We start from the raw sequence: 13344 nt of genomic DNA, 5'->3' as shown, positions 1-13344 counted from the left end.
CAGCATCTGCAGTTCCTACTATCTCTACATACACTATTTGATGTGTTTTATGGGATATTTGACTACAGTTTATTGTTGCCAGTATTGATCTTTTATTCAGTCTGGATTTTAGAATATAATATAGGAACATGAGAGCAGGAGTAAGCTATTCTATCTTTTGTGCGTACCATTCTAGATTATTGGCTGATCATCTACTTTAATGACATTCTCATGTTATCAAATGATGTCATCAATAACTAGAAATCTGTTAATCACTGTCTTGAACTCTGACTGGATTTCCACAGCCTTCAGGAGTAGAGAATTTCAAAGGTTCACCACCCTTTGAGTGGAAAAAGTTCCTCTTCATCTCAAACCTAAGTGGTTTACCTTTAATTCCGAGACTGGTTCTGGGCCCTGCAACCAGGGAAGACATCTCTTCTGCATTTACTCTGTCTGTAATTGTGAATTATGTAAGTTTCTTTGAGATCACCTCTCATTCTTCTGAATTCCTCTATTCCACTATGAATTGTGTGAATGACGCTAATCCACGTTTCAGAACAGTTACACTTGTAAAGGATTTCCCACTGGCCTTGCCAACTTACACTGTGGAAAGCCTTGACTAGGTCAACAAAGACCATCATGAGATCTTTATTCTATTTAAGGAAATGTTTTTAAAACTTTGCAGTACATCAAAGATCATGGCCTAAATCTTCCCATCTGGGTTGGAATGCCAATTTCCAGACCAAATTCTTATCTGACTTTGATTCTTTGTGGGACCATCTTTCAATGAAGAATCCTTCCAAAACTTCAAGCACAGGAATCCTCAAACAGTAGAGAGAATCTTATAGAAGCCATGTTCTCTCCTTACAGTGCTATCTATAGTGTAAATATTTAAAAGCCCTAAATATCTTTAAGAACCTACAGAGGGAAATTAAATGTATAGGGTATTTGGGTGAATGGGTAAGGTGGCAGGAGTGTCAAGTGAAAGGAATTGTACCTTCACTCTATATAGCTAATGGCCTGGGTCTGTGGGGTCCAATAATCTAACATGGTAAGAGCCTGTAAAGACCGTACCTAAACCAAAAGGCCAACCCAGTGATCTTGACTCAGAGGTAAAGAAAATACCGAGTGAAGCTGTCAGTAAAGAAGCTAAGGAATTTAAGGTGTCATGAATTATGCAGTTAGAAAGACATTTTAAATCATGCAAGGAATAGGTATCAGAACTCCAAAACAAATTCAAGATTATTGAACCTTCGGTTGTCAATCTGCAAGGGTTGAAGCCAATTGTACGCAACAAACGTATGCAAGCACACCAAGAATATCAGTGTGAGCTTAACGTTTTGGGAGAAATCTTCAGCAAATACCCACCAAGACGTAATACAACATTTCACATAGCTAATGAGTTATCGAGGAAAGAATAGATCCTTGGATCCACAGTAGAAGTTATTGATCTACATTGATGGCACCTCGAGGCTACAAAAGAACTCATCAACAAGCAATGGGAAGCACTGAAGTATTTTCTTTCAGCCAAAGCGTGCAAGACCAGATTATTGACCTCATGGATACGCAAAATGCCTCTGAAGTTCAAAATTGAACATTGGGAACAAACTTCAACAGCTCAGAACTAAACAAGAAGTTGCACAGTACAGGTACCTCCTTCAGACTACTGAACTTAAGTTCCATCTGCTAGCAGCCAAACAGCACAGCAGGCTAAAATGAGAAGCTTACAACGATCTTGCACCCAGACAGTGAGCGTGCTTGCCAGTTGACACACGTTTTCCTGGAGGATAAAATATCATTGTTACAGAAATATTCAGAATGTGTGTATATTTTTCAGAAATGAAAATTACTTGTGCACCCTTGGCTATTGGTTCACCTTCCCATGTTTAGAATTGTAGAATTATCGTTTGTAAGCATTTTTATTTCTATTATGGCAGATGTCAGCATTTAAGTTGAACTTAAATTGGCAATAAATAACATTTTAGTATTATTGTCTGCTTTCAAACTCTGTCTCAATTGTACTGGGAATCTCTAGGATGGTTAGCTGTCAGTGATAACCCTTCCCTCCTTCAGAGTCTTAGACAGTATATATTTATGTAGTGGGTATTTTGCATGATGGGGTACCAGTGCCAACTGTAGAATTGTTCTGTTGATGTAAGTGTTTCACAATGTTTCTATTCATTAAGAATGGATGCAACATCATCATTTAATGGATTAATTGTTATAAAACAGTATTTAGAAATATTTTACCTATTGATATTATTGGGAATGCGTTGTTATGGTTGGAGACTACATGAAGGAATCTAGAAGAGCTGCAAGTATTCGGACTATTATTTAGATTTTGAAGAGAATTTACCATGAAATATCTTTGGAACTGAAAAGTCAAAAGATTAAAATATGTTGCTGTTCCTTACTGTTTACAAAAGGCCAAATGACAGTTGTTCAAAGGGCAACCACGTTCTTAACAGGGACAACAGATGGAATTTGTGGCTTTACTTACTACACCAACTGGTTTGGAAGATGCCCTGCGCTGAAGGTTGCCTGAATAGCCTCTGGACTAGAGTTGCTCTTTGTTTTTCTAATATACTTGTGTATGTCAGTTGAAGGAAGATTTCCAAGCTCGAAAATTAAAATTGTCTATCCTTTTAAAGCAAGGACAAAATCCTAAAGCAGAACCAGAACCAGATGCAATGATGCTAGCTCTTTTATAGCCCTCAACTCCTCTATTTTAGTCTATCTAAAAAGTCTATACCTTAAGACTCGTGGCAGGGGGTGGGATTTGCAGGGTAAAGAAATTTATTCAACATCCATTTTAAATCAACGCGCCTTATTGGTCAACCATATTCCCTTATTCAAGACTTCCCCATCAGTCGAAACATCATAACATCTGACTGGTCAGAATCTTGTATATTTTAATAATTTTACCCATCAGTCTTCCAAATTCTAATGAATAAAGGCCTAATCTGTTTAGGTGAGTCAACCTCTTCATCCCAGGGACCAGCCTAGTGAATCTCTTTTGAACTGTCTCCAGTGCCAGTACATCCTTTCTTCAGTGGACTAAAACTGTACTCAGTCCTCTAGGTGTGCCCTCACCAACACCCTGTTGAGTTTAAAGAAGACTTCCCTATTTTTAAACTACAATCCCAAAGCAATAAAGTCTACAATGCTGCCTTAATGACTTTCTGTACCTGCATGATAACTTTGTTTCATGCACAAGAACACCCAGATCCCTCTGTGCTGCACTTTTTTTTTTTGGGGAGTCTCTCTATTTATTTAAATAATCTTCTGTGATTCTTCCTACCATACTGTATGGCCTCACACTTCCCTACAGTAAACTCCAAGTTTTGCCCATTCACTCAACCAGTCTATATCCCCATGCAGATTCCTTGTAACCTTTAGAATCTCCAAAATTATCAAGCTTGGAGAAGTGGCAGACAGTGAGAATGATATGTATTGCCTGCAACATGACACAGATGGGAGAAAGAACAGATCAATTTTAGTATAGAGCGGTGTATTGATGCATTTTGACAAAAGGAATTGGGAAAGGCAATGTAGACTTCATTACTACTTCAGTATTACTCTACTGTTTGTGGGAACAGACGTGGTTGGGATGCATATGCATTAATCTTTGAAGGTGACAGGGTACATTGTGCTTTGTTAACCACTCACTCAATCTTGAGCTTCCTAAATAAAAGCCTTCAGTAGAAGACAAAGAAAGATATGCCAAACCTTCATAAAACTCCAGTGTCTAGTTGTGCACACCACATTTTGGGGAAGATGTGAGGGCCTTTGAAGTGCAGAATGGTTCCCGGGACAGAATATTTTAGTTATAGGATCAAGTTGGAGATGAGGTTTTGTTTCAAATCCCGTGCTCCGAAGAGAAGTGTGAAAATTTATATGACAGGTTTTGAGAAATATCTGTTCCTGTTGCTCATAGTGCAAAGTGTAGGGGACATGTATTTAAGATTTTAGGCAAGAGATGGAGGAATGTGAAGAAGTTTTGTGCAGCAAGTGGTAACACTGGAACCTGCTGCCTTAAGGATGAAGAAAGTGACAAGATTGATTTCAAAAGGAAATTAGATTGTCACTTGAAGGAAATAAGTCTAGGAAATTGATCAGGGAAGTCGACTGTCTGGATTGTTCTGCATACAGCGGGGTCTAAACCATTCAGTCTAATTGCCTAATTCATGAAATATCGCCATTGTAAAATCCATGACATAAAATAAAGTTTTGAAAATTAAGTTGTCTCTTTTTTTTCTGTCTGGAACTAAGTGATGCTTAAAGTTGCAGCTTGTTTTTTTTTTCTCTTAGGAACTTAATAGCTGTGCAATTTTTCTATTTCAGTAAATGGGACATCGTACTCTGTAAGTACTGTGGCTCCAGTGGAACTCATTTGGCATGTTCATTGTTGGCAATCTGCATGGAAAATTGGGAATGCCCAGATTGTAGAGATATTGTGTATAAATCAGGTAACTTCTGGAAATGTGGCATTACTGTTTTTATTTGGAGTGCATAATAACATGTTTATATATTAGTGATCAAGATCTTGTTCACGTCAGTTCTAGTGGAGTAACTATTTACAAATTAATTACATTGTTTAGAATATTGATTGTAAGGACTTATGCTAAGATGAGATCCTTGCAATTTAATGTAAAATTCTTAGTATATGACATAAGGCAATTCAGTTCAGTTTGGTACACAGCCATCGTTATTCTTGAAGTATTTTAGTAGAATAAATGTAACACCTACCTCTAAAATTATACTACGTAGAATGTGTAGCACAGAAATGGGCAATTTAGCTCAGCAGGTCTGAGGAGCATTTTAGTGGCCTTCTATTTTAAATATAAACAAAGCATTTGAGAAACTCGACAGGCATGGCAGCATTCTGTGGAGAAATCAGCAGAATTAACATTGAGTTCAATATGACCCTTCTCTTGTACACTTTCCATCTTGGTTTGTTTCACCCAATTGCAGTGTGCTTTTATTCCTTCTTTTTTCCTCATACCTGGCTTCCCTCTTTAAATGCAGTAAGTGTTCTCCTGAAGCACTCCATGCAGTTGTAAATACTGTTTGTTCATGATGAGTGACGACATTTCTCCAATGCCTTATTCAATTTGTTAATGACCATCTTATTCATTGTTCCCTCGATTTTACCCCATAAATGGAAACACAAGCAAAATTCTGCAGGTGATGGAAATCCAGCAGAAAGTGTTAGACATTCACCTGTGGATAAGTAAACATGGTTAATTTTTTGAGTCCACTCTGCCATTTCTTCATAACTGATGAGAAATGTGGAAGAGTAATAGGTTTGTACTCTAAAAGAAGGTGAAGGGAAGCAAGTGGAACCAAAGGACTGGGGGTGGATTAGTTGGTGAGGGAGATTAGATATCACAGAAAAAGGCAAGGGGAATGGCAATGTTAATTGAGAAGGGAGCGATCCAGAGTAGTTAATAGCAGAATATATGTCAACTGTGCTGGAAACAAAATCAAAGAGAACCAGACGGTGGGGTGGCTCAAAGAAGAGGGAAATATAATGTAGGGCAGTGTTCATGGTTTGAAATTGTTGAACTGAGTCCAAAAAGGTATAAGATGTCTAAGTGTAAAATGGGATGCTGTTTCTCCACATTTATGTTGGGTTTCACTGGTACACTGTGTCAGACCTAGGACAGACAGGTGAGTATGAGAGCAAAATTGTGCATTAAAATGGCATGCGGCTGGAAGGTCAGGTCGTGCTTGCAGACTAAGCATAGGTATTCTATAAAGCAGTATAAAGGAAAATGCATATGAGCACCAAATACTGTAGAAAGAAGTCTAACCAAGTCCCTGCTTCTCCTGGACGGGGTATTTGGGTCTTTTTCAGTGAGGAGGTAAAAGAGCAAATGTTGTGCCACCTGTGGTTGCATGAAAAAATCTCATGGAAGGAGGATGAGGTGTTCACGATTCCAATCTCACTCCTTGTGTGTATACATGGATTCACAACCCACAGGTGGTGAAGTAGGCCCTAGGCCTATTTATATATTTTTCTGTCCTCCCCTATTGACAGGTCCTGACACATCAACTAGTCTTTCGCAGTAAATAGGAGATTTATGTTGTAGCAGTTTGTGCATTTTTTTAAAATCTTTTGAAGATCCATATCCATAACCCACGTGGATGACAAGGATTTGGTGTATAGAAGCATGGACGGGGGTGACAGGAAATGAATGGTCCCTTAAGAATACTGGTGGGAGGAGCAGTAAATATGTTTAATGCTGACATCATTCTGGAGGTGGCAAAAATGGCAGAGGGTGATCTTGTGACTATAGAGGTTTGTGGGTAGAAAGTGAGAATGGGAACCCATCGCAGTATGGGGAAGGGCGAGGGCAAAAGTGCAAGAAACTGGTCAGGCATCGTTGAGACTCCAGCACAATGGAAGAGAATCCCCAGTTGAGGTAACAGAAATATGTTAGAAGCACGGTTGTGGAAGGTAGTGGCATAGAAACAGGTGTCACAAAAACTGAAAGAATGAAACAGAACCTTAACAGGAAGCGGGGTGTTTATTAATTGTAGTCCCACTAGCTGTGAGTGATTATAATGAATATTACTAGACAGCATATACCCAGAAACAGAGACTGGGGTCAAGGAAGGAAAAAGGTCATAGATGGATGAGGGGATGGTGGGAAAATTGTGGACATTGAAAGAAAATCAATTTTTCTTTCATTTTCCTAGTTCTGGATGAGAACAGGGTGTGACACTGATTCTGTTGATATACCAGAGAAAAGTATTGTGGGAGGGATCCTGATAGGTTGTGAACATTCCTTGTTCCACTCTAACACACAAGATCATATATCAATGGTCCATGTAGGTACCTGTGGCCACACCTTTTTATTTGGCTAAAATGAGACAACTTAAAAGAAATTTTCAATGAGAGAACAAACTCAGCCAGGGAAAGGAAGGTGGTGATGAATGTGACTGTTTATCCATTCAAGGAAGAAGCAGAGAGCCCTCAGATTGACCTGGTATGAGTTGGAGTTGCAGAGAGATTGGACATCCATAGTGAAGAAGAGGCAGTTAGGGCCAGAAAACTGGAAATCAGTGAAATACCATCTTAGTGTCATGCTCACGTTTCTGTCCTTAGCCTGCTGTGGTGTTCCAGTGAAGCCCAAAACAAACTGGAGGAGCAGCATTCATTTTCTATTTAGGTGTTTTATTATCTTCAGGACTCAACAACGAGTTGAACGGATTCAGACCATGAACTCCATCTCCATTTTGTTTGTCATGCCTTCTCTCACCTCATGATCTCTAATCTTGCTGTTCTTTTAATGTTTTTCTGACCCACCTTTCCATTCTACTTTCTCCTCCTCATTTTTTTTCCAAAAGAATCCTAGCGTCATACAGCATCAAAACAGACCCCTCGGTCCAAACCATTCATGCCGACTATAATCTCAAACTAAACTTGTCCCACCTGCCTGCTCCTGACCCATATCCCTCCAAACCTTTGTTTATCACGTAGTTGTCCAAATGTCTTTTAAACGGTATAACTGTGCCCACATCCACCACTAATTCAGGAAGTTCGTTCCACACTCGAACCACCCTTTGTGTAAAAAAAAAAAAAAAAAATTTTGCCCCCATCTCTTTTTTTTTTAAAATCTCTCTCCTCTCACCTTAATGTGTTCCTTAGTCTTGAAATCCCCCATCCTAGAGAAAAGACACCAACCATTAACCCAATCTATACCCCTAATGATTTTATAAACTTCTATAAGGTCACCTCTCAACCTCCTATGCTCTAGTGAAAAAAGTCCCAGCCTATCGTGCTTTTCTTTATAACTTAAACCTTCCATACCCAGCAACCTCCTAGTATAATATCCTATCACTTTCCCACTTTTCAGTTCTGAAGAAGTTTCATATTGAACTGTTAACTCTGTTTCTCTCTCCACAGATGCTGCCAGACTTGCTGAGTTTCTCCAGCACTTTGTTTTTATTTCATAAGTGAAAATGTTGCTTGGCACCCATCATTTCTGGTCTCTGCTCATTCTGCTAAATGCATACTTTATGTAAGCTGTTAATTATTTTCCTATAATAAAGAAATTAGACTAAAACTCAATGTACAGTTCCTTGCTTTGCTTTGCTCCCTTTTTGTTAAGTAATAATTGCATTTGTTAGCCTCTAGTCTTTGCATACAGTTCTGTTCTTTGTTGAACTCCTAATAGCTAGCAGCACTTCTTTAATTTGCTTTAAGATTCTAGGTTCTCTCTACGCATTTAGTTTGTGCAGTTTGCTTGTGACATGATTTCCCAAGTTACTTGATGATATGACTTGGAGGCTAATATTGTTTAAAGCAACTAGGTCATGATAGTCTAAATGCTGCTCCAAGGAAATATTGATTTGAGAGTCTCTGAATTTGTGGAGCAGGTTTTTTGATTAGCTCTTTTATTTACAATGTCAAAATGTTGATCACATCCATACAAAGTGTAATTGTTATATTTCTGATAATATTAACTTTGAAGCAACCTTATTGTCAAATACTATACTGACTGACTATCAAATATTTTGTTTTCTTAATGAAATCAGGCTACATCAAAGTCCTTAGTAAGGACAATTCAGATATTTGACTTGATGTAGTTTTTGTTTTTCGTTCATGGGATATGTACATGACTAACAGTATTTATTGCCCATTGCTGCCCTGAGAAAATAGCAGTGGAACTTTTTTTAAGTAAAATGATTAAATCAGTATTGTTTTATACAAATGTGACCACTTCATTGGCACATACGGGTGCCATCTTTTAAATTCTTAAACTGCTATGGGGTAGCAATAAAACTCTTTTATATTCCTGGAGTTTTGGCCAAGACACTCAATTATTAGTTAAGCGACATAATGACACCACAACCATATTGTGATCAACCATCTTCACTACTGACATGGCATTCAAAGGTAACTTGAAATACATGCATTTGACCTAAAGCTGGGGGAAGCAATATTGTAGCCTCAAAGGCACAAGTCATCAGTTTGACGGAATACTCCCCACTTGTCTGGATGAGTGCAGCCCAAAAACATTTAAGAAGTTTGAAATTATCTAGGACAAAGCAGCCTGCTTAAGTGGCTCCACACCCACAAACGTTCAGTCTCAAAGTTATTCCGATGCCCAGTATTTACGAGATACACTGCAGAAATTCTCCGTGGTGTCTCAAAATCCTTCCAAATCCTTGACCACTACCATCTAGAAGGACAAGGGAACCACACTCCTTAAGTTCCCCTTCAACCCATTCACTTCTGACTTGGAAATATGTCACTGCTCCTTCGTTGTCACTGGGTCATAATCCTGGAGCTCTCAACAGCATTGTGAGTAAACCTATGCCAAATGGACTGCAGTGTTTCAAGAAGACACTTCACCATCTTTTGGTGGGTAGCTGAGAATTGGCAATTAATGATGGTGCCCACATCCTGAGAATGAATAAATTTTTAAGGGTCCAGGCTAATGTTGTGAAGCATGCGTTCAAATCTCATCGGAGCAGCTGGTGGAATACATTTAATCACTAGTGGTTGTACTGATGAATTCTAAAGGACATTGTTAATACACTGGGTCTGTGGGTGGTGGTCAGGGAACCAACAAAAAGTAAAAGTTAACTTCCTGTCATCCTCATCAATCTTCCTGTCAGATGCATTTGTCCATGGCCATAATTGTAAGAGTGACCACTCTATGGACATAATGGAGACAATATCCTGTCATGTTGTGTAGACTAACATGATGGTAAACCGAATATATTTTAATCATATCTAGCAACTGAACTGGATATCCATGAAGTATAAGGGACCCTCAGCAACAAAATTCTATTCAATCACAAACTGTGATCTTGTAACCCATCATATCCCTCTCTGCCAATGCCATCAAAACACTATCAATCCTGGCTCAATGAAGAATTGCAGGAGGGCATGCCAGAAGTAGCGCCAAGCATATCTAAAAATGAGTTGTCAACATAGTGAAGCTGCAACAGGGCTATGGGTATACCAAACAGCAGAAGCTTCATGTGATGAGTTTAGCTGTTCCACAACCAAGATCTAAGACCTGCAGCAGTATCAGATCCAGTCATGAATGTTAGTGGACAATTAATCAACCACCTGGAGGAAGAGCTACCACAAATCCTGTCTTCCCTCAATGGTGGGGAGGCCAGCAAAAATGAATGCTGAAGCATTTGCACTCCTCTTCATCCAAAACTGCTGGATAATCCATTTTGACTCTCCCCCCACCCCCACCCCCAAGGTCCAAAGTATCAAAGATTGTAGACTTCAGCCAATTCAATTCACTCGGCTGGAGGCAGTAATTTTTGCAAAGACTCTGGACTCTAATAACATTCTGGCAATAGTTCTGAAGTCTTGTGCTCAAGAATTAGCTACATTCTTAGCCGAGCTATTCCAGTAAATGTACGTTACTGCCATCTACTTGGCGATGTAGAAGATTTTCCAGGTATGTTCCATCCACAAAAAGCAGGACAAATCCAAACCTGGCCAGTAACTGCTCTATCAGTCTGCTCTTGACTATCAGAAAAATGATGGAAGTTGTTGTCAACCGTGCTTCTTGAAAGTTTTATTCGCTGATGGGACATAAGTGGCCCAGTCAGTGACAGTATTTATTGCTTTTCCATAGTGGTGAGCTGCTTTCATGAACTGCTGCATTTTCAAGGGATATTTACTCAGTAATAACTTGCTTGCTGCTGCCCAGTTTGGTTTTTGCCAGGGCCATTCTGCTCCTGTCCACATTATAGTCTTGGTTCAAATATAGACAAAGGAGTTGAATTGGATAGGTGAAATGAAAATGACTGCTGTTGACCTCCAAAACTGTATTTAATTGAGTGTGATATTGAGGAGCCCTAGAAAACTTGGAGTTGATGGAAATCGGCAAAAACTCGCTTGTTTAGCCTCAACAACTGCAACCATTTACCTTTGCACCAGGTATGACTCCAATCATTTCAACACCAGGACATCACTACTGGATTTCCTTAGGATAGATTCCGTGCCCTAAACATTTTCAGCTGCTTTATCATTGACCTTCCTCCCATTTAAAGATCAGAGTAGAAATGTTTGTGAATGATTGCACTGTTCAGCATCATTCCCAACCCCTCAGATACTGAAGCAATGGACATGAGCAACAGGACCTGGACAACATCCAAGTTTGGATGGATTATTGGTATGTCACATCATGCTAGACAATGACTGTCTCCAACAATGAAACCCAACCATTAGCAAGACTGAATCCCTCACTATCAACATTCTGGGTTGTACCATTGGTTAGAAACTGAATTGGACCTTCCACATAAATACGTGGCTACAAGGGCAGGTCAGAAGCTGAGAATTCTGTTTTCTGATTTTCCAAAGCTGATCTACCATCTGCAAATCAGGAGTGTGATGGGATACTCTCCGCTTGCCTAGATTAGTACATCTCCAAAAGCAATCTAAAAGCTTGACCTCTTTACCACTTTTAAATTTTGATTTCCTTCCAGTATCAACTTGCAGTGCCTATAAGCACTGTAGATGCTCACCATGGCTCTTTTTGACAGTAAATTCCAAACACAAGATTTCTACCACCTAGAAATATAAGGGTAGCAGATGCATTAAGAATGCCATCATCTATAAGTTCCCCCTCAAGCACCCCTCTGACTTGGAGCTATATCATCATTCCTTCACTTGCTGGATCAGAATCCTGGAACTCTTTCCTAACAACCGTGCATGTCCCAAACCACATGAACTGCAGAGTCTCAAATGTGGCTTGCCACATTCTCGAGGATAGTAAAGCATGGGTAATAAACGCAAGCTGAGTCAGTGGCTCAATTCCTATGAAAAGAAAAAATAAATTATAATTTATATTGGTTTATTGACTGTAGTTGTTTTGCCTCCATTTCCATTTTGGAGATGGCTACCAACTACCAATATTGTGTTGGCTTTGGATGACAGCCAAAGAATAAAATCTGAGAGTGGTCCATTAGTTTGCTGTCAACCTTCTAATATCTTGGAAATCCCATTTAATCCTCTAATAATATTCCGCATCATTATTGTTCACTACTGATTTTGTTGTTGTGCTTTTTATCATTTGGAATAACTTTGAAAGTGTTTTGTTATCAATGGTTGCGATTTTTAAAGTCTGTTTTCATGCTGAGGGTCATGCTCCAAAATTGTTTCTGTTATATCCCTGGTTGTCTTGAGCATAATGAACTGTCATCTTGTAAACCAATGCGTCCCTTGTTGTGCTGTTCCCATGTTAGGTATGAATTTCAAGACAACGAAAGAGTACCACTATGTGTCTTTGTCACAGTTATGGAAGGATGGTTTATTGGAGTAGAACTTCCAGGCTCAGTTGCTCTATTTTTTTTTAAACTGCATAGCTTGAGTCATACAGCATGGAAACAGGCCTTTCAGTCCAACCAGTCATTGCCAACCATAATTCCAAACTAAACTAGCCCTGCCTGCCTGCACTTGGTCCATATCTCCTATATATTCCATTATTCTTTTAAAAGTTGTAACTGTATCCACGTTGACCACTTCTTTGGGAGTTCATTTCACACATGAGCCACCGTTTTCTAAAAAAGTTGCCCGGCATGGCCTTTTTAAATCTTTGTCCTCTCTTTTTAAAAATATGCCCCCTAATCTTGAAATCCCTCACCTTAGGAAAAAAACTTCTGCCATTCACTTCATCTATACCCCTCATTATTGTATAAACCTCAAGGTTACCTCTCAACCTCCTGTCCTCCAGTAGAGAAGGTGCCAGTTATCCAGCCTCTCCCTGTAACTCAAACTCCCAGCAACATCCTAGTAAACCTTTTCTAAACTCTTTCCAGCTTGATTAAATCCATCCTATAATAGGGTGACCAGAACTGTACGCCTTACTCCAGAAGAGGCCTCATCAACGTCCTGTACAACCTCAATATGACATTCCAACTGCTGTATTCAAACTTCTGAACAACTAAGGCAAGCATGCAAACAACTTAACCACCTATGTGTGACGCAAGCTTCAAAGAATTGTGTACCTGAAATACACTCGGTCTATCTGTTCCACAGCACTCCCCAAAGCCCTAATTACTGTATAAATCCTGCCCTTGTTTGTTTTACTAAAATGCAGTACGTTGCTTTTATTCAAACTGTTAAGTCCTGAAATTGACCTCATCTTTTTTTTTTGCTCTGTCACTGTTGCACCTTTTTTATTTCTTTCTCTTATTCTTTTCTCTTGCTCACGCATTCTTCCATTCTTCCCCCTGCTCCACTCCCTCCTGCCCACCCCCGCCCCCAACTCTCCTGCTGTCAATGTCTCATGCCAATATCCCCACTCACTGTCTGGCTTGTGCACTCTTCTTTACCCCACCCCCTTGTGCAAGAAGTGCATAGAACAGGGTCAATTCCTT

At 39.4% G+C, this 13344-nt stretch overlaps 1 protein-coding gene across 4 annotated transcripts in view; it reads left to right on the top strand.

Annotated features, from left to right (window-relative positions):
• g2e3 (G2/M-phase specific E3 ubiquitin protein ligase) overlaps positions 1 to 13344 on the top strand; it is a 77412-nt gene that overhangs the window by 35200 nt on the left and 28868 nt on the right. For all 4 annotated transcript variants that reach the window (XM_048599896.1, XM_048599895.1, XM_048599897.1 and 1 more), the window contains one exon: positions 4324 to 4448. In XM_048599896.1, coding sequence (XP_048455853.1) covers positions 4324 to 4448 — 125 coding nt within the window. The remainder of the gene's footprint in view (positions 1 to 4323; positions 4449 to 13344) is intronic.

The sequence above is a fragment of the Rhincodon typus genome, chromosome 8 (genome assembly GCF_021869965.1).
Source record: "Rhincodon typus isolate 14 chromosome 8, sRhiTyp1.1, whole genome shotgun sequence".
Taxonomy (NCBI): domain Eukaryota; kingdom Metazoa; phylum Chordata; class Chondrichthyes; order Orectolobiformes; family Rhincodontidae; genus Rhincodon; species Rhincodon typus.
The sequence above is the reverse complement of the archived record's forward strand: the minus strand, read 5'-3'. Positions and strand labels throughout refer to the sequence as shown.